Raw genomic sequence first — 19,987 nt, 5'->3', positions numbered from 1 at the left:
GAGACATCACTCCATGACAACAGCCTGACTGGAGTTCCAATGTGTTGTACAATCACTCCACCTTTTGCATTATATGCCAACTTACTGTGTTTTTTTAAAAAAAATAAAGACTGGAGCTGGATTACTTTGGATCTGTTGTTGGATCTCTCCTTTTCAAGTCACTCTCCAACAACAGGGCAAGCAAGACAGGAACCTGCTCCTGCTCCCTTGCCAATATTGCAAGAGCCAGGACCCAGGAGGTGTGAGAAGGGCCTGTATGAGGAGAACCTGTTCTCCAACTTCTGTACTGGTGTGCAGCCTCCATTTGGAGCATCCCATTTCAGAAGACGGAGATCAAACTCTGGACGCTGCACATATGAACGCTGCATCCTAATACTCTGGCACACCGTCTAACAAGGCAAATTAATCAAATCTTGAATGATACCAGAACCAAGAGGTTATACCTCTCATGTTGAACAGGCCTGGGCTTTTTTCTCTAGAAAATATAAGGTTGAGGGTGTGACCTGATAGTGGGCTTCAAGATTGTGAAAGGGTTTGACAGAATAGACGTAGAGATGATGTTTCCACTTGGAGGTGAGACCAGAACTAGGGGCTATAAATATAAGACAGTTACCAATAAATAATTCAGCAGAAATCTCTTTACCCAGAGAGTGGTTAGAATGTGGAAGTACCATAAGGCCTGGTTGAGGTGAATAGTATTGAATAGATGCATTCAAAAGGAAGCAAGATAAATATATGAGGGAGAAAGGAATAAAAGGATATGTTAATAGGGTGGGCTGAGACTTGCGTGGAGCATAGACATCAGCATGGATCTGTTGGGCCAAATGGCCTGTTTCTGTGCTGTAAATACTTAGTAATATATTAAAGTGGAGGCTATTTGAAAAATAAGCTACAGTTCCACTTCTTTCTTATGTACCACTTGTTGCAGAAAGCAGTTTTCAAGCAATGGGATCTCTCCTGATGGCCAGTTGTCAAGAACACCAGAAAATGAGAGGTCAAGCAACTTATATGTACTCATTATGCCTATCATTTGGGCATTTTTTTTTTTTTTTAAAAGGCTGATGAACTATAACTTGATTGCAACTAACATCAAAATGAAGCCTGCAGGCTATTTGGAGTACATAGCATTCTGATAAGACTGCTTGAAAGTGGTCCTACATATTTAATCACTTGCTATGTCTCCAAAGCTCCTCTGCAGATACAAGATGTAATGAACAACATCTTAGTCATCAGCTACTGGTATTCCATCACTTCAAGGTTAACAATAGGATACTGCACCAGTGATTATGAGTGAAAGGACATCAGCAATGCATCGTTGCCCTGTGTGGTATTCTATTTATTCTTCAGCCGCTTTGCTGCCAGGAATTGAAATCTTTTTTGCAATGTCACAGGCGCTATGGAAAGTCAGCTAACCCCGTTTCGTACGTGTGACATTGCAGATCGAAAACTGTGAGAATGTCAGAATAAGTGTGAAAGTTAATTTAGTTGCACCTCCACTTTAAAGTTAATGAAAATAAATGCAGTTTTGCAGCTTTGTACAATTTAAGCACCCAAACATTTGAATATTTGGAACAAGCAGCTTTAGACCATGTCCTGCACCTAGTCAAATTTCAGTAAAATTTCCATAGGAGAGGTAGTCACTTTGGGCTGATTTTCATGTATTTCCTAAAGTCAGAACAGATTTAACATCTTTATATAAATTCATGTAAAACTCAGTGCTTTACAAGGAGGAGTGAACACTGAGCAGGAACAGGATTAAAGGGGCAGGTGAAAAAGACTGAAAGCTGGTGCTACTGAATGCTGAAAACGATGGCTTTTAGATGTCAACACAGAGCTGAAGGAACCATTGACTGATCCAGGATTCAATAGTGGGAAGACTATTGGAGGGTGCAGCAAGAAGCTTGGCGCTGATGGTAGTGGCAGAGAGGAAGGGTTGGATGTTGTTGACATACATGTTGAAACTGACCCATGCTGGTAGAGGTGACAAATGTGTAATATGGAAATTCAAAACAGCAAGTACCTCTTCCCCCTGCTCCACACCACCCACCCCCCACAACTCCGGTATAATTCCTGAATATAATGAAAGGTTTAAAGAAAGAGAGAGAGCGAGAGACAGAGGTTTAGGGAGGGAATTCCACAGCTTCAAACCTAGCCAGCTGAAGGTACAATCATCACTGGTGGAGCAACTAAAATCAGAGATGCTCAAGAGGCCAGAATTGAATGAGTTTCAGACCACATATTAGTGCCATCACTAAAGCCACCTCCTTCCACCTCCGTAACATTGCCCAACTCCACCCACTTCAGCTCATCTGCTGCTGAAACCCTCCACCCTGCCTTCGTTACCTCTAGACTGGACTGTCAGAGATCTGAGAGTTGTAGGGCTGGAGAAGTTTACAGAAATTTGGAGGAGTTAAAAAAAAACAAGGATGAGAATTATAGATTGATGAATTGCTGGATCAGCAGCCAGTGCAGGTCTACGAGCACATGGACGACAGGGGAACAGGGCTTAGTACAAGTTTGGATACAGACAGCAGTTTTAGATGAGCTCAAATTTATGGGGGGTGGCAGTTGAGAGGCCAGCCTGGAGAGCACTGGAACAGTCCAGTCTAGAGTAACAAAGGCAGGGTGGAGGGTTTCAGCAGCAGATGAGCTGAAGTGGGTGGAGTTGGGCAATGTTATGGAGGTGGAAGGAGGTGGCTTCAGTGATGGCACTAATATGTGGTCTGAAACTCATTCTGAAATCAAATATGAAATCAAGGATGCAAAGAGTCTGGTTCAGGGATGGAGTCATTGACTAGGGAATTTAGCTTGTGATAAGGACTAAAGACAATGGCTTTTGTCTTTCTAAAATTTAGTTAAATGCAATTAGAGATAGTGCACAGGTTGGGAGAGGTGGTGCTGAGGGAGAGTTGAGTATTGTCTGGCCACATGTTTTCAGAAGATGTCACCGAGGGGCAGCATGCAAATGAAGCAAATTGTAAATAAGAAATATAAAGCAGGGACACACAGGAGCTGGCCAACATACCATAAACTGACAATCCACTTACGTTGCCACTCCCAGTGGCCACTGATAAACATCCTCTTCGTTTACCCAAGGGCTGTCGTACACCAGAAAAATCAAATCAATAAATCCTCCATGCTTTTTGAGATAGGGCTCAATCCAGTCATTATCACACTCCTCACTGCCAAGCAGAACTACAGCTACATGTCGAAGCTTGTTTGTCTGGAGAAGTGTTTGTACATAGTGCAGCCACTGGGTGGCAAACTTGATCTTTCCTTCTTCTCTGCCATTGAGCACAAGCACCACATTCTCAGTATCTAGCGGGATGTGTCCAGGGGCCACAGCAGGACCAGTGCAGAATCTGCAGAAAAATAAAGTATTGCAAGTGAAACTGCATATCCCAACCTACAGTGCTATCCAAAATCTTTCAGAACAAGAGACTCATTTAACAACTAGGAAACGTACTCACATTTCATTGTCAATCTCGGCCAAGGTAACACTTTACCAATCATAGAATCAAATCGCACTTGGCGGGGGTGGGGGATCTTTGTAACCCCTATCCATATAGTCCTACTCCCCTGTTCTATACCCATAGTCCTGCTTTCTTTCATGTTCAAATATACAAAACTCTTTTGAAAGTTACTATTAAGTCCATTTCCATCACCCTTTCAAGCAATGAATACCAGATTGTAACAATTCCCTGGGTAAAAAAAAAAAATCTCCATCTCCCCTCTGGTTCTTATGCCAATTATCTTAAATCTGTATCCTCCAGTTATTGACCCTCCTACCAATGGGAAAAGTTTCTCCCTACTTACTCTACCAAAACTCTTCAAAATGTTGAACACCTCTATTAAAGCTCTCCTTAACCTTGGCTGTTCTAAGGAGAGCAATTCAAGACAAATAATGAAATGATTCCATATGCCAAGCACTGAAGTATCATCCCAAATTCATTTCATTTTATACAATAGTGTTCATTATTCATTGAATAAGTTTTAAAATAGATGAATGGAATGAAAGGCACTGAAGAAGATCAAGAAGCAGGGTGGGAAAGAGAGAAGTACTTTAACGTAAAGCACTTTCACCCAATACAATCAGATGTTTTATAATCTGATCTTTCAGCAAAGATGGGTGTTTCTTTCCTGCTACTGATGTTAAGCCAACTGGCCTATAATTTCCTAGATTAGATCTATCTCCCTTCCTGGTGATAGGAATTCTATTTGCTGTTCACCAGTCCTCTGGCAGTGTTCCTTTCTTTACTGATTTTTTAAATGTTTGGATATTAACCAGCAGCGTATCTCCTCCCTGCTTTCTATTCACTTCTCCATAAACTCAAAGCACTGAGTTTTATTCAATACAGCACCAAAACAAAGAAACATATGTGCTCATGTACAATTACAAGTTTTCATTTTGGTCTGGTATAGTTTAAAGCATTAATGTGCACAGAGAATGTTAGTTCCTGACCATATCTGAAAATTCGCTCTGGGTAAAACTCATGTGGTTACACAGAACAAGATGCAGTTCACATAAAAGTAAACTTTACCTAAAATGCAAATTTCCAGCCTTTAGTTCCCCTTCTCTCCAGTGAGCTGTCACATCACTTGGTGTAAGCTGGCCACCAAGAATATGCTGCCAGAGGTAAAGTCCTATTTTAAAGAGGAAGGGTTTAGAACTGCAGAACTTAAAGCCAGTCATTATTCAACAGTATCAGTACAGAAATTTAAACAATCAGCCTCAGAAAGGGGTTCTTAAATGACACTATTTCTGTGGACACAAAATCACTTATGAATATTTGTAGAATCTTAAAATAGGGCTCTACATTATCCCATTTTTCAAGACACTATCTCTGACTAAAGGAGGGGACTTCCAACATTGTGTGCAAATGTTCAACTATTCTGTAAGTCCCAGTGGTGGTTTTGATAGGTAATGGAATCAGGTTAATGCAGTGGGTTCATATGCACTGAGAACTAGATTGAGAATTCCATCTAGCTATCAGAGTAATAAAGCGAGCTTCTCGGTCAGAACCCAGGAAACTGTGCATAAATCATTTTAATGTACTGTGCAACTCAAAATAGATTTTGCTTTCCTAGGCAATTCTTTACTCGCATTCAGATAGTGCTTGGGTAGATCCTGTGGATACTGGCCAGCTTCTGGTTCCTTGCCCAGGCAATCATTATCCTTTTGTCAGCTTTCATAGTGAAGATTTCAGAAACACAAGAGAGGATCAACATCATCAAACCCAATTCTATCCTCACCTGACATTCCTCTGCCTACACTTCCAGCAAGGTTGGTGGACAGTGCTCAAGAGCATAATTCGACCTATTTTTTTTCTTCCTAAACTAGGAAAGTTGTGGTCGACTGTAGTATCTGTATGGATATTCCAGCTGAGATCAGTTCACTCAATGTGGACTGGGAATCTGACCTGGGAATCACTCAGAGGGCCATAAATCTTTGGAGTCCTCTACTCCAGAGGGTTGTGGATGCTCGTCATTGAGTATATCCCAAGGCTGCAATCAATTGATTTTTGGACACCAAGAGAATCAAGGAATAAGAAGATAGGATTGGAAAGCGGAGCTGAGGTACAAGATCAGCCATGATCTTCGAAATGGCAGAACAAGCTTGTGGGGCTGTATGGGCTATTTCTGCTTCTATACCTTATGATGTAGTCTGACCCAAGCACTGTAAGTTTAGCAACAATTTCCTCCGACTTACATTCTACTGTTTAGGCTCTGTACTTTTTTTTATTCTTTCATGGGATGTGGACATCACTTCTTACCCACCCCTAACTGCCCTTGAGAAGGTGGTGGTGAACTACCTTCTTGAACTGCTGCAGTCCATCTGGGATAGGTACGTCTACAATGCTGTTAGGAAGTTCCAGGATTTTGATCCAGCGAGTGAAGAAGCAGCGATATAGTTCCAAGTTAAGATGATGTGTGGCTTGGAGGGGAACTTGCAGGTGGTGGTACTCTCATACACCCACTGCTTGTTCCTCTAGGTGGTAGAGGTCATGGGTTGGGAACGTGCTGTCGAAGGAGCCTTGGTGAGTTGCAGCAGTGCATCTTGTAGATGGTACACACTGCTGCCATTGTGTGTTAATGCTGGAGAGAGTGAGTGTCTAAGTTGATGGGTGTGGTGCTGATCAAATTGACTGCTTTGTCCTGGATAGTATCGAGCTTATTGAGTGTTGTTGGAGTGACACTCATCTTGGCAAGTGGGGAGTATTCCATCACAGTCCTGATCTGCCTGATCTGTGTCTTGTAGATGGGCACATCCTGGAGTGACAAGAGGAGTTATTTGCTACAGAATTTCCAGCCTCTGAGCTGTTCTTGTACCCACAGTCTTCATATAGCTGGAACTGATCAGTTTCTGGTCAATGCTAACCCCCAGAATGTTGAAACATTAAATAAAAACAGAAAAATACAGATGAAATAGGGAGCACATGGAAAAAAGGGGCTTTCTGTTGCTATTCTAATTTAAATCAAAGACCTGGGTTCAGAAACGCATTACAAATTAGTCTAAATTGTTGATAATACCAAACTGAAAGTGGGGGGGGGGGGGGGGTAGGAAATGGGATCAAAGATAGCTCAGAAGTCAGATTCAGTTACAGGATGAAGAGAAGGGTGCAGTATTGTTTATTTACTTTTGATAAGCAATACTTCAGGCTCTGCCTTTACAGACTGTTAGCATCTCGAATGAGATTAGTTAAATTGCCTTGAGCATTGCCTTCATGCAAGAGACATCTGTCACCCATGTCCTGCAAGGCCAATGTTTGCTTTTGTAGCATAAGGTTACTTAATGATGCAAAGTTAATTCCAGAGACTTGCTCTTTGCTCACTTGATGGCAGCTGGAGGCTGCAACTGGCCTCAACACTTCTCTAGCAATTGTATAACAGACTGTGCTTCCTTCTCAAACTTATTCTTGTAATAAGGAAGCTAACATAAATATGTGACTCATCTTGGGCCTCTTTCATGCATTTCCAAAAGCATGCTTAAAAATAGGGAAAGAGGAGGGAAAACGAGATACGGGAAAGAGAAAAATGTGGGAAAGAGGGAGAGGTGGATGGAGAAAATTAGGTGAGATTTAACTAGCCCGCTTGTGGCTTAAGAGCAAGTTTTCTGACAATTATGAGCCATCTTTCGCTCAGTGTCTTTGCTTACATTTTTTTTAGAAACAGGTCGTCCTTAAAAAGATCAAGTTGCCTGTAGGTAATTGGCATTGTTAATCTGCTGTCGTAACACAATGGGTGGTAAAAAGAAAAGTAGGATTGGTTAGGGTCCAACAAGGAGATTTACGTGTAGAGGGAGAGGGCATGACTGAGGTACTAAATGACTACTTTGCGACTGGCTTTATCAAGAAGGAGGATGCTGCTAAAGTCATAGTGAGAGAGGAGGTGGTTGAAACATTGAATAGGCTGAAGATTTATAAAGAGGAGGTATTAGAAAGGCAGGCAGTACTTAAGCAGATCAACTGCATCTGAGGATCCTAAGGATGGAAACTGTTGAGGCACTGGCCTTCTTAAAGGGGGTTAGTATATTTATGAGAAATGTGGACACTTATTTTCCAGAGGAAAAAATAAAGAAAATGAACAGCTCAGAAACTACAATACCACACAGTATCTCAATTCCCATTATTGTAGAAGACAAAAGTGACTTGCTTCCTGAAAGCCAAGAGAAATGTTTTGGTAACTTATTCAGAAAGCAGTTTAAATACAGCAAGTGTGCATACACATGCAAAGTGGAAAAACTATTACTGCAAAAGATATTCTCCCAGTTCTTGCAATTATTTGAAATATATGCTATATTATTGGTATGCAATAGAGCATTGTTACAATATTATAAAATGTATAAATATTTCCAAAGGCAATTTACCAATTGCAGCTTTGCCCCAGATTTGCACCTTCTTTTGTCTGGACTGGTTTTGTAAAATTTGTTTCTGAAATCCCTGTAGCTGAGCTTTATGCTGCAAAGCATTCTCCATCTTCTCATCCTCTTCCCATGGATTCCACTCATTGTCTTGTTCTGGCTGTTGAAAATCCCTTTGTTCAACAACCTTCTGCCACGGAAGGGTACTGTCTGCAAATCCAAATTTAACACAATTTAAACAAAAAAAGGTTTCAATTGCAGCATCTTAGAAAGAAGAACATTTTTGTTGAAAAACTCAAATGCACTTAGAGTACTAAATATAGTAACTTCTGAGCTCCAGTTTGTCAGATGGGGGGGTGGGGGGGGGGGGGTGGAATGCCAAAGACGTGCTAGAGAACCCCCAGTCCACAGAAGTTCCCAGGTAAGGATTTGCATAACAATTGCCCAAGAAGTGCAAACTTCCAATGGCAAATTGCCCTGCACTGGAACCATCCAAAAATGCAATTTAAATCGCAAACTTCGGATGGTTCTGACTGTGTCGCATCAATAGATACACAGAAAAAGTTAGAAGAATAAAAATCACTTCCAACTTTGGGGTAACTAATGTACAATCCCACGCTGGCACCCCCACGAGACTCTCCTCATAGCCCCGCGCCCCCAGGGGACTCCCCCAAACGCCCCGCCTCCATGAGATTCTCCCCCCTGCCCCACCCCAGGCCAGCCCCAACTGCTGACCTCCTCCCCACCCAACCCCGTCAGGCCCAACTCTCATCTCGATGGCAACCCCCAAAAGGTCCAGTCGGTCCCAACAGCGCCCCTACACCCCCTCCGTCCCCGCCAAGGCCAGACCTGAGACTGACTCCACCCCACCAAGGCCTAACGCGACCCGTGACTATCCCCAAGGTCTGACCTGACATTTTGCCCCACTCCCGGTACCCTCCTCCAATCCCCACACACAGGGCCCAACCCGCCAGGGTCTGATCCGACCCCACATTCTCCCCACCCTAAATCCTACCCACTTACCTTCTCCCTGGCTTGTCAAAGATCTTTAAACCTGGCTCGACCTTTAAACTTACCTGGCTATGGCAGCTAGTGCAGGTAGAGGAGGGGCAGGGCTTATTTATCTGCTACTCTACAGCCCTCGCACTAAGCCCCAGGCACACACTGCACTACTTAGATCCCACCCAGCCTAGGTCAGAAAATTGAGCAAGATAGGATCGCCTGGATTTCAGGGTAAGAACTTTTGAGCAGAGTGGCAATCAGACTCAGTTGCCACTCCATTGGAAGTTACGGGCCAATATCTGTTCCCAAAACAATGGAAAAGTTTGTATGGAAAATAAATGTCCACATTTATCATAAATACGCTAACCCCCTTTAAGAAGGCTAGTGCCTCAACAATTTCCACCCTTAGTATCCTCAGATGCATCTGATCTGCTTTATCAACTTTAAGTACTACCTGCCTTTCTAATACCTCCTCTTTATAGAGCCTATCCAGTGTTTCAACCACCTCCTCTCTCACTATGACTTTAGCAGCATCCTCCTTCTTGATGAAGCCAGTCGAAAAGTAGTCATTTAGTACCTCAGCCATGCCCTCGCCCTCCACGCGTAAATCTCCTTGTTGGGCCCTAACCAATCCTACTTTTCTTTTTATCACCGATTGTGTTATGACAGCGGATTAATGATGCCAATTACCTACAGGCAACTTGAACTTTTTAAGAACGACCTGTTTTTTAAAAAAATATAAGCAAAGACACTCAGCAAAAGATGGCTCATAATATAAAGTGAGTGCTTTCTTAAAAATTCCCATATGGATTATACTGACAGACCTGTCCTGAAAGAACATGGTATGTTGCACCTCAAAAAGTGTCATGGTCTTCTTCAAGCACACACACTCAAAAGAGAGATAGGAAAGATGCAGAAGACTGAACTTTAATGTCCTGTGGTTGCAGAGACAAAAGACTGATTTGCACATCTCAGCAGTCACCCATAAATCCATCTCCTGTTGATTTATATCTCAGAATCTAAATAGTTTTGAGATGGATTCAAGGCAATTATTTCCCCTTCTGGAATATACAGGAAAAATGGGTTAAAAAGCTAGCTGCAGAGCAGTGCAGTGTTGGCAGCAAGCAGAAGAACAAACTAGTCACCCCCCCATGCAGCTTACAGGCGAAAGATCTTTCTCTCTTTGTTGCTGGGGGCAAAGGTCAATAGAAGCCACAATCTACAGGAAATAGGAGAGCCTTTCAGCCACCCTGCAGAAGCAAGTTTCTCCAAACTAACTGCGCAACTGCCAAAATCAGCTCTACCAGAATCACCCAACCTAACAGTCGCAACGTACTGCCAACTACACCTCACGGTCAAGCCAAAGATTGATTCTTTTTTTTAAAAACTTTTATTTGGACTCTTAACTTCTCATTTCTGGTCTGTAAGGATGTGCTTGTTATTTTTCTCATGTTTTAGTAACTAATAAACTTACCCTTTCTTTGGCTCAAGAAAGCCTGGTTCAATTGGCTCCTTCTAAAAAAAATGCATTTGAACTGGGAATAGGTATCCACCGCGGAAGGGATCCCTTTTAAATTAACCTTGTTGTGACCAACCGAGGGGGCTGAATAAAGAAGAGCCAGCTCATTCCTCCTCACCCGAGAGCATAACAAAATTGGGGTCTTGTGCAGGAAGTTAACAAAGTGAGGTACTTCACCTGGGGACCGGTCGTAACAGAGTAAATCTCCTTGTTGGATCCTAACCAGTCCTACTTTACTTGTTACCACCCGTTTATATACCTATAGAAAACTTTTGAATTCCCTTTTTTGTTAGCTGCCAGCCTCTTCTCATACTTCCTTTTTGCATTGCTTTTTCTTTTTTTACTTCCTCTCTGAACTTTCTATATTCAGCCTGGTTCTCAATTGTATTATGAACCTGACATCTGTCTTATGTACCCTTTTTATGCTTCATCTTACTGTCTACTTCTTTCATCATCCAAATAGTTCTGGCTTTGTTTGACCTTTCTTTCCAACCCTGAAGGAATGTACTACAACTGTACCTGAACCATCTCCCCTTCCATTACAGTTTTGCCCTCCAATCTTTGATTGCAACTTACCTGGGCCAAGTCTGTTCTCATCCCATTGAAATCAGCCAATGAATATCAACCAATAATTCCAATGAATTATTTTTAGGCTGATTTCTCTTTGTTATTTTCAATGGTTAACCTAAACCTTATACTATGACCACTGTCCCCTACTGACAAGTCGCCCACCTAATTCCTGAGAACCAGATCCATCAGTGCCTCCCTCCTCACTGGACTAGAAACATGCTGATCTAGAAACTTTTCCTGAACACATTTCAAAAACTCTTCCTGCTCTCTACCCTTTACGTTATTACTGTCCTAGCCTATATTCGGATAATTAAAGACCTGATTATAATCACTATAATCCAGAAATGCTGAGGCCATTTGCAGCCTCCAGCTGCTGCCATCAACTGAGCAAAGAGCAAGCCTTCAAAATTAATTTTGCATCAATAATTAACCCTATGTTACAAAAGCAAACAATCTTTCTTTGCAGGTGTCTAATGCAATGTTAGAGGTAATTTAACTAATCTCATTCAGAAGTCTCTACTTGTAAAGTCAGAGCCTTGAGTAAACATGCAAACACTGCAACCCTTCTGTTCAGTTCACCTCCAGCAATTGTACAACAAAATGTGAAGAAAAAAAAACTTAAAATCTCAATATTTAATGGTAATGTAGCTTTGGAGGTAGGTTATTTACCAAGATCAATGAGATAAAGGGAAGAACGGTGAGCCAAAGGAGGTCAGCTCTTTAGAAATGGCGAGAAGAGTTGACTGAAATTACACACGAATTTGACAAGAAACCAGAAAGAAAATGCCTGGGGCTGCAAGTCAGAGAAGCTGACCAATCTTTAAACAGATTGGTAGCTTGAACAGTGATTTCATTGAAGGTATGAGCAGCGATAAACTTGGCTTGGGATGCCTCAGACTGATCAGGATTCCAGGTGTGATAAGCCAAATTGCTCCATTTCCCTACACGCCTAAGTTGAAAATAACGCAAATATCCTTCAACTCTGGACACTAACTGAAAAATTATATCCTTTCAGCTCAAAAAAAATAGACACCGAACCCATTTTTTGGCAGGTCCCCAGTTTTACTCAAGAAGGCCCCGCTCACCAAACGCATGGTGGGTCAGTGGAAATAAGCAATTTTACAGTTTAAAGGCGAGATAGATTAGAAATATTAAATCAAAGCAGAAAATACAGATTAAACAGGCAAGTCACTGATGCACAACGCCATGGCAGAGGTCGCTCACCCCCATCCACACCAATCATGTGATATCAGCTCCCACACGCGTGGGATCTTTTAAAAGATTTACGTTACTGATTTTGTTTGATTAATATAGATCTGAGATAAATATTAGTTTCTTAGAAGATTATTGTGATGATTTCATAACATACTAAAAATAAACATGTCTTGTAGTTCTGATATTTATGTGAAAATATATATACTTTTGTTTCTGGTGAGCAATGACAATTTATGATATTGAATAAAATTAATGCACATAAATTTCTTATATTTAGTTGTAAAATAGCAGGAAAACATTTATAGCTTCCATAAGTTCCCTTTAATTCTAATGAGTTTTTTATGTGACAACGAAATTGGGTGGGGTTGGACTAGTCCAACTAGGTCTATGGACACTTTTGCCACCCACTTGTGACCATGGACAAAAACGTTTGGGAACCACTCATCTAATTTAAGTTAAAGACGAATTCAGAAACTCAAATTACTCTCATTGGCTGGCTGTACTAAACTGAAACAAACTGTACTAAACTGGAAAAACTCAGCAGGTCTCGCAGCATTTGCAGACAGAAACACAGTTAATGTTTCGAGTTCGTATGACTCTTCAACAGAACTAAGTAAAAATAGAAAAGAGGTGAAATATAAGCTGGTTGGTGGGCGGGGGGGGAATTCGACAGGTAGATAGAGGGCCAGTGATAGGTGGAGGTAGCCAAAAGATGTCATAGACATAAGGACAAAGAGGTGTTGAAGGTGGTGATATTATCTAAGGAATGTGCTAATTTAAGGGTAGAAATCAGGACAAGCAAGGTACAGATAGCCCTAGTGGGGGTGGGGTGAAAGGGAGGGATTGAAATAGGCTAAAAGGTAGAGATAAAATTTATTATTTTAGATATATATATATATTTATTATATATTTTTATATATATAATATATATAAATTTAAAATCGCTTGCCATTTCAACCCTCCACCCTGCTCTTATGCCCACATGTCCGTCCTTGGCCTGCCGCATTGTTCCAGTGAAGCTCAACGCAAACTGGAGGAACAACACCTCATCTTCCGACTAGGGACTTTACAGCCTTCCGGACTGAATATTGAGTTCAACAATTTTAGATCATGAACTCTCTCCTCCATCCCCACCCCCTTTCCGATCCACCCCTTTTTTCCAATAATTTATATAGATTTTTCTTTTCCCACCTTTTCCATTATTTTAAAATGTATTTCCATCCATTGTTTTACCTCTACCTTTTAGCCTATTTCGAACCCTTCCCTTCACCCCCATCCCCACTAGGGCTATTTGTACCTTGCTTGTCCTACTTTCTACCCTTAATTAGCACATTCCTTAGATAATATCACCACCTTCAACACCTCTTTGTCTTTTTGTCTACGACATCTTTTGGCAATCTCCAACTATCACTGGCCCTCTATCTAGCTCTACCTGTTCCACCACCACCCCCACCACCCCCCTCCCCTTAAACCAGCTTATATTTCACCTCTTTTCTATTTTTACTTAGTTCGGTTAAAGGGTCATTCGGACTCGTAACGTTACCTGTGTTCCTCTCCGCAGATGCTGCCAGACCTGCTGAGTTTTTCCAGGTATTTTTATTTTTGCTTTTATCTTAGTGTATTAAACTGAGTTGGGGGGATTATTGGGATCAAAGACAGCCCAGAACTCTCACATAAATAGGACAAAATGTGCAAGTGGGAAGACGAATTGTAGGTAACATTAAATACCAAGTGTAAAATATTGCACACAAGTAGGAATAGGTGAACTTGAAAGGCTTGATTCTCAGCGTGCTTACAAGATGGATAGCAAGAATCACAAAAGGCAATCACAAATCCCAAACAGTAACATAAATCAGAGGAAATTGTGATCAAATTTACAGTGCTTCAGTCTGACTACAGAAGAAATAGGAGCAGGAATAGACCATGCAGTCCCCTCAAGCCTGCTCTGCCACTCGGTAAGACCTTGGCTGGTCTTCTACCTCAGCTCCACTTTCCCATCCCATCTCCATACCCCGATTCCCCTAGTGCCCAAACAATTATCGATCGCAGCCTTGAATATATTCAACAACTGAGCACCCACAGTTACGTGTGACTCCAGGCCCACAGCAATATGGTTGACTCGTAACTGCCCTCTGAAATGGCCTAGCAAACCATCCCATGAAAGAGTGAAGAAAGTCAGTCATTTCATCCAAGGAAACGACTGACCAATTTATTAGAGTTCTTTGAGAATGTACAAGCAGGGTGGATAAAGGGAACCAGTGTATTTGGATTTCCAAAAGCCATCTGATAAGGTGCCACATAAAAAGTTACTACAGAAGATAACAGGGTGATATATTAACATGGATAGAGGATTGGCTAACTGACAGGAAACAGAATTGGGGTGAATGAATCACTTTCAACTTGGCAAACTGTAGGGCCACAGGGATCAGTGCCAAACTATTTAATGACTTGGGTGAAAGGACTGACTTTCTTCATTCTTTCATGGGATGGTTTGCTAGGCCATTTCAGAGGGCAGTTACGTGTCAACCACATTGCTGTGGGTCTGGAGTCACACGTAAGCCAGGCCAGGTAAGGACGGCAGATTTCTTTCCCTAAAGGACATGAGTGAACCAGATGGGTTTTTACGACAATTGACAATAGTTTCATGGTCACCATCACTGAGCCTAGCTTTATATTCCAGATTTATTAATTGAATTCAAATTCCACCAGCTGCCTTTGAACCCATGTCCCCAGAACATTAGCCTGGGCCTCTGGATTACTAGTCCAGCGACATTACCACTATGCCACCCCTTTCCCCATGCACTGCAGGCAAATTTGATGATACAAAAATATGTAGGAAAGCAAATTGCAAGGAGGATATGAAGAGTTTGCAAAATTATATAGTTAGGTTAAGTGTGTGGGCAAAAATTTGGCAGATGGAGTATAATGTGGGAAAATGTGAGGCTGTCCACTTTGGTGATAAGAATAGAGAAACAAAATATTACTTAAATGGAAAGACACTGCAGAATGCTGCAGTACAGAGGGATTTGGGTGTCCTTGTACCTGAGTCACAAAAAGTTAGCATACAGATAGAGCAAGTAATTAGGAAGGAAAATGGAATGTTGGCCTTCATTGCAAGAAGGACAGAGTATAAGAGTAAGAAAGTTTTGATACAGGTGTACAGGGCATTGGTGAGGCCCCACAGAGTATTGTGAGCAGTTTTTGTCTCTTAAGGATCTATATACCTGAATTGGAAGCAGTTCAGAGAAGGTTCACTGGACTGATTCCTGGAATGAAGGGGTTGTCTTATGAGGGTAGGTTGGACAGGTTAGGCCTACGCTCATTGACGTAAAGATGCTGATGGGGCTTAACAGGGTAGACGATTAGGGAAATAAAAGCAAAAGAGCTTTGAAGAAGGGCCAAACAGACTCGAAACGTTAACTCTGTTTCTCTCTCCGCAGGTGCTGTCAGACTTGCTGAGTTTTTTCAAAATTTTCTGCAGATGCTGAGAGATGTGTTAAGGCTGAGTTAGATAGACTCTTGATTGACAAGAGAGTCAAAGGGTATAGGGGTAAGACAGGAAAATAGAGCTGGGGGCCACAGTCAGATCAGCCACGATTTTATCAAATGGCGGAGCAGGCTTGAGGGGCTGAATGAACTCCTAATTCGTACGTTCAATGTTGCCCCTCATGGAGGTAGCTAGACGAGGGGGCTGAGTTTAGAAATAGGTTGCACTTGCTGCCAAGGCGATGCAAGCGCCATTGTGCCAATATGACATAATTACAAGCGAACACACAATTATTTTCCCCTCACAAACTCCAAATTGCTTCATTTTCTCTCTTGTTAAATGTGATAACAAGATAAAGTTAATAATATAATGTCCAAAGTTGGTGACAATGGAAAACATTGATTATTCCAGGAATTGATGAAGCTCTGGCACAACTAGATTGTGAAACAGTTCTCCGAGGTTTGTGTGGCACTACACTGCTCTCATTGTGCTAAGTATATAGTTGCATTGAGAGTTTCTCTTTCTTCGGTATTTGAAAAAAAAAAATAAGGCATAATACATGAGGTGGTTTGGGGGCTGGACTGGTTTCTATGCATATGTGGCAAAATACAGCTTTAATCACCCTGGTACAGAATTTGCAAATACTCAGAATATGCAATTAATCAAAGACATTGGTTTTCCGTGCATACACAGATGGGTATCAGCAGCTATATTGCATTGGGAGGAGACATGGTGTTAAAAATAAGGGGGTCTCCCATTTAAGCCTGTGATAAGGAGAAGCTTCTCCTCTCAGAGGGTCACTAATGCTTGGAATTCTCTCCTCCAGAGAGCAGCGGAAGGTGAGTCATTGAATATATCCAAGGCTGAGCGAGACAGATTTTTGATCGACAAGGCAGTCAAGTGTTATTGGTGGTAGGCAGGAAAGTGGAGTCAAGGCGCCAAAATCAGATCAGCCATGATCTTATTGAATGGCAGAGCAAGTTCGAGGGGCCGAGCGGCCCACTCCTGCTCCAATTTCTTACACGCTCTTATTCTGAAACTATGGCCCCAGTTCAAGGATTCACAACTAAAGGAAACAGTCTCTCAATATCTATCCTACCGCGCCCCTGAGACATTTATATGTTTCAACTGAAACCATTTCTAATTGTTTTAAACACCAAAGAGTATAGGTAAATTTTGCAGTAAGTTGAGCGCAGTATCCAATTCTGGTCACCTGCACACACGGAAATCATTCATCTATGGGGTACATGGAAGGTACACAGGCTGGGGGGAAGGGGGGAGGCTAAGGGGGGGAAGACTAGAGTGAGGAACAGGAGGGGATGTGAGAAGGATGGAGCAATCACAGAAAAAAGCGGGTAGGGAGGGTAAGAAGCAGCAGGCGGTGGTGTGGGGGGGTGGGGGAAGAGAGAGACGGCGTGGGTAGAGACGGCAGGGGGTAGAGATGGCGGGGTGGGAGGGGGAGAGAGAGACGGCGGGGGGGCGGGGGAGAGAGAGACGGCGGGGGGGCGGGGGAGAGAGAGACGGCGGGGGGGGCGGGGGAGAGAGAGACGGCGGGGGGGGCGGGGGAGAGAGAGACGGCGGGGGGGGCGGGGGAGAGAGAGACGGCGGGGGGGGCGGGGGAGAGAGAGACGGCGGGGGGGGCGGGGGAGAGAGAGACGGCGGGGGGGGCGGGGGAAGAGAGACGGCGGGGGGGCGGGGGAGAGAGAGACGGCGGGGGGGGCGGGGGAGAGAGAGACGGCGGGGGGGGGGCGGGGGAGAGAGAGACGGCGGGGGGGGGCGGGGGAGAGAGAGACGGCGGGGGGGGCGGGGGAGAGAGAGACGGCGGGGGGGGCGGGGGAGAGAGAGACGGCGGGGGGGGCGGGGGGAGAGAGAGACGGCGGGGGGGGCGGGGGAGAGAGAGACGGCGGGGGGGGCGGGGGAGAGAGAGACGGCGGGGGGGGCGGGGGAGAGAGAGACGGCGGGGGGGCGGGGGAGAGAGAGACGGCGGGGGGGCGGGGGAGAGAGAGACGGCGGGGGGGCGGGGGAGAGAGAGACGGCGGGGGGGGCGGGGGAGAGAGAGACGGCGGGGGGGCGGGGGGAGAGAGAGACGGCGGGGGGGCGGGGGAGAGAGAGACGGCGGGGGGGGCGGGGGAGAGAGAGACGGCGGGGGGGGCGGGGGAGAGAGAGACGGGGGGGGGAGAGACGGGGGGGGGGAGAGAGACGGGGGGGGGGGGGAGAGAGAGACGGGGGGGGGAGAGAGAGACGGGGGGGGGGGGGAGAGAGAGACGGGGGGGGGGAGAGAGAGAGACGGGGGGGGGAGAGAGAGACGGGGGGGGGGGGAGAGAGAGACGGGGGGGGGGGGGAGAGAGAGACGGGGGGGGGGAGAGAGAGACGGGGGGGGGAGAGAGAGACCGGGGGGGGGAGAGAGACGGGGGGGGGGAGAGAGAGACGGGGGGGGGGAGAGAGAGACGGGGGAGGAGAGAGAGACGGGGGGGGGGGGGGGAGAGAGAGACGGTGGGGGGAGAGAGAGACGGGGGGTGGGGGAGAGAGAGAGACGGGAGCATGGGGGAGAGAGAGAGACGGGGGGGGGGGGGGGAGAGAGAGTGACGGGGGGGGGGGAGAGAGAGAGACGGGGGGGGGGGGGGGAGAGAGAGACGGGGGGGGGGGAGAGAGAGAGACGGGGGGGGGGGGGAGAGAGAGAGACGGGGGGGGGGGAGAGAGAGACGGGGGGGGGGGAGAGAGAGACGGGGGGGGAGAGAGAGAGACGGGGGGGCGGGGGGGGAGAGAGAGACGGGGGGGCGGGGGGGGAGAGAGAGAGACGGGGGGGGAGAGAGAGAGACGGGGGGGGAGAGAGAGAGACGGGGGAGGAGAGAGAGACGGGGGGGGAGAGAGAGAGACGGGGGGGGGAGAGAGAGAGACGGGGGGGGAGAGAGAGAGACGGGGGGGGAGAGAGAGAGACGGGGGGGGGGGGAGAGAGAGACGGGGGGGGGGAGGAGAGAGAGAGACGGGGGGGGGGGGAGAGAGAGACGGGGGGGGGGAGAGAGAGACGGGGGGTGAGAGAGAGACGGGGGGGGGGGAGAGAGAGACGGGGGGGGGGAGAGAGAGAGACGGGGGGGGGGGGAGAGAGAGACGGGGGGGGGGAGAGAGAGACGGGGGGTGAGAGAGAGACGGGGGGGGGAGAGAGAGAGACGGGGGGCGGGGGGGGAGAGAGAGACGGGGGGGCGGGGGGGGGAGAGAGAGAGACGGGGGGGGGGAGAGAGAGAGACGGGGGGGGGAGAGAGAGAGACGGGGGGGGGAGAGAGAGACGGGGGGGGGAGAGAGAGACGGGGGAGGAGAGAGAGACGGGGGGGGGGGAGAGAGAGAGACGGGGGGGGGGAGAGAGAGAGACGGGGGGGGGGAGAGAGAGACGGGGGAGGAGAGAGAGACGGGGGGAGAGAGAGAGACGGGGGGGGGGAGAGAGAGACGGGGGAGGAGAGAGAGACGGGGGGGAGAGAGAGAGACGGGGGGGGCGGGGGGAGAGAGAGAGACGGGGGGGCGGGGGGAGAGAGAGAGACGGGGGGGCGGGGGGGAGAGAGAGAGACGGGGGGGCGGGGGGAGAGAGAGAGACGGGGGGGGCGGGGGGAGAGAGAGAGACGGGGGGGGCGGGGGGAGAGAGAGAGACGGGGGGGCGGGGGGAGAGAGAGAGACGGGGGGGGGAGAGAGAGACGGGGGAGGAGAGAGAGACGGGGGGGGGGGGAGAGAGAGAGACGGGGGGTGGGGGGAGAGTCTGGAGGTCAGGGGATGCTCACGGGGCGGGGTGTGGGTTATGGATGGGGGGGGAGTGTACGCGGTGGGCGGGGCGGGAGAGGGTTTTTTCCCGGCGGGTGGGGCGGGCGGGGTTCCCGGCTTCTACCTTTATTCCGCTCTCTGGGAGCGGCCCGCCCGCGGGCCCGGGATCCTCGCTGCCCTTGAAAGAAGACGATGTAAGCCGCGTAAATGGAAAAGACGCAGTAAATAAAAAGCAGGGAGCCGGCCGCCCGCTTCCACAGGAACCTCATGGTGCCGGTGTCTCCGGCCGGCCCATCGCCGCCTCCGTCGCCGGGAACCAGGAGCCTGCAGTCCCGGGGGAGACCAGAGCCCCCTCCCCGCCCGCTAGAAGCGGCGAGAGACCCGTCCTCCAGCAGCGCCGCCACCTGCCGGCACCTGCTCGCTACTGCCCGCCTGCAGCCACTGCCACTCAAACAGCAGACAGGCAAAACCTACTGGTTTATAGTTTGAACCAAAAAAATTACAAAAAACATAACCTTTAGAAGCAAATTACCAAATAATATCTATTAGGATTCTATTAAAGACCTACAACTGTTCTTAAGAGAGG

The 19,987-nt window shown here is 46.5% G+C and overlaps 1 protein-coding gene across 2 annotated transcripts in view; it reads right to left on the bottom strand.

Annotated features, from left to right (window-relative positions):
- rxylt1 (ribitol xylosyltransferase 1) overlaps positions 1-19,778 on the bottom strand; it is a 30,711-nt gene extending 10,933 nt beyond the window's left edge. Inside the window, exons 1-4 of one of the 2 annotated variants that reach the window (XM_041216275.1) lie at positions 19,526-19,778; positions 7,868-8,071; positions 4,542-4,644; positions 3,048-3,362 (exon numbers count right to left, since the gene is read on the bottom strand). In XM_041216275.1, the coding sequence (XP_041072209.1) occupies positions 3,048-3,362; positions 4,542-4,644; positions 7,868-8,071; positions 19,526-19,670 (767 nt within the window). In that variant the 5' untranslated portion in view covers positions 19,671-19,778. Of the gene's footprint in view, positions 1-3,047; positions 3,363-4,541; positions 4,645-5,813; positions 5,843-7,867; positions 8,072-19,525 lie in introns of those variants that run through there. The other variant, XM_041216276.1, reaches the window with a different exon arrangement.
- Positions 19,779-19,987: the final 209 nt, after the last annotated feature.

The sequence above is a fragment of the Carcharodon carcharias genome, chromosome 21 (assembly GCF_017639515.1).
Source record: "Carcharodon carcharias isolate sCarCar2 chromosome 21, sCarCar2.pri, whole genome shotgun sequence".
NCBI classification, from domain to species: domain Eukaryota; kingdom Metazoa; phylum Chordata; class Chondrichthyes; order Lamniformes; family Lamnidae; genus Carcharodon; species Carcharodon carcharias.
This window is presented reverse-complemented; position numbering and strand designations above follow the sequence as displayed.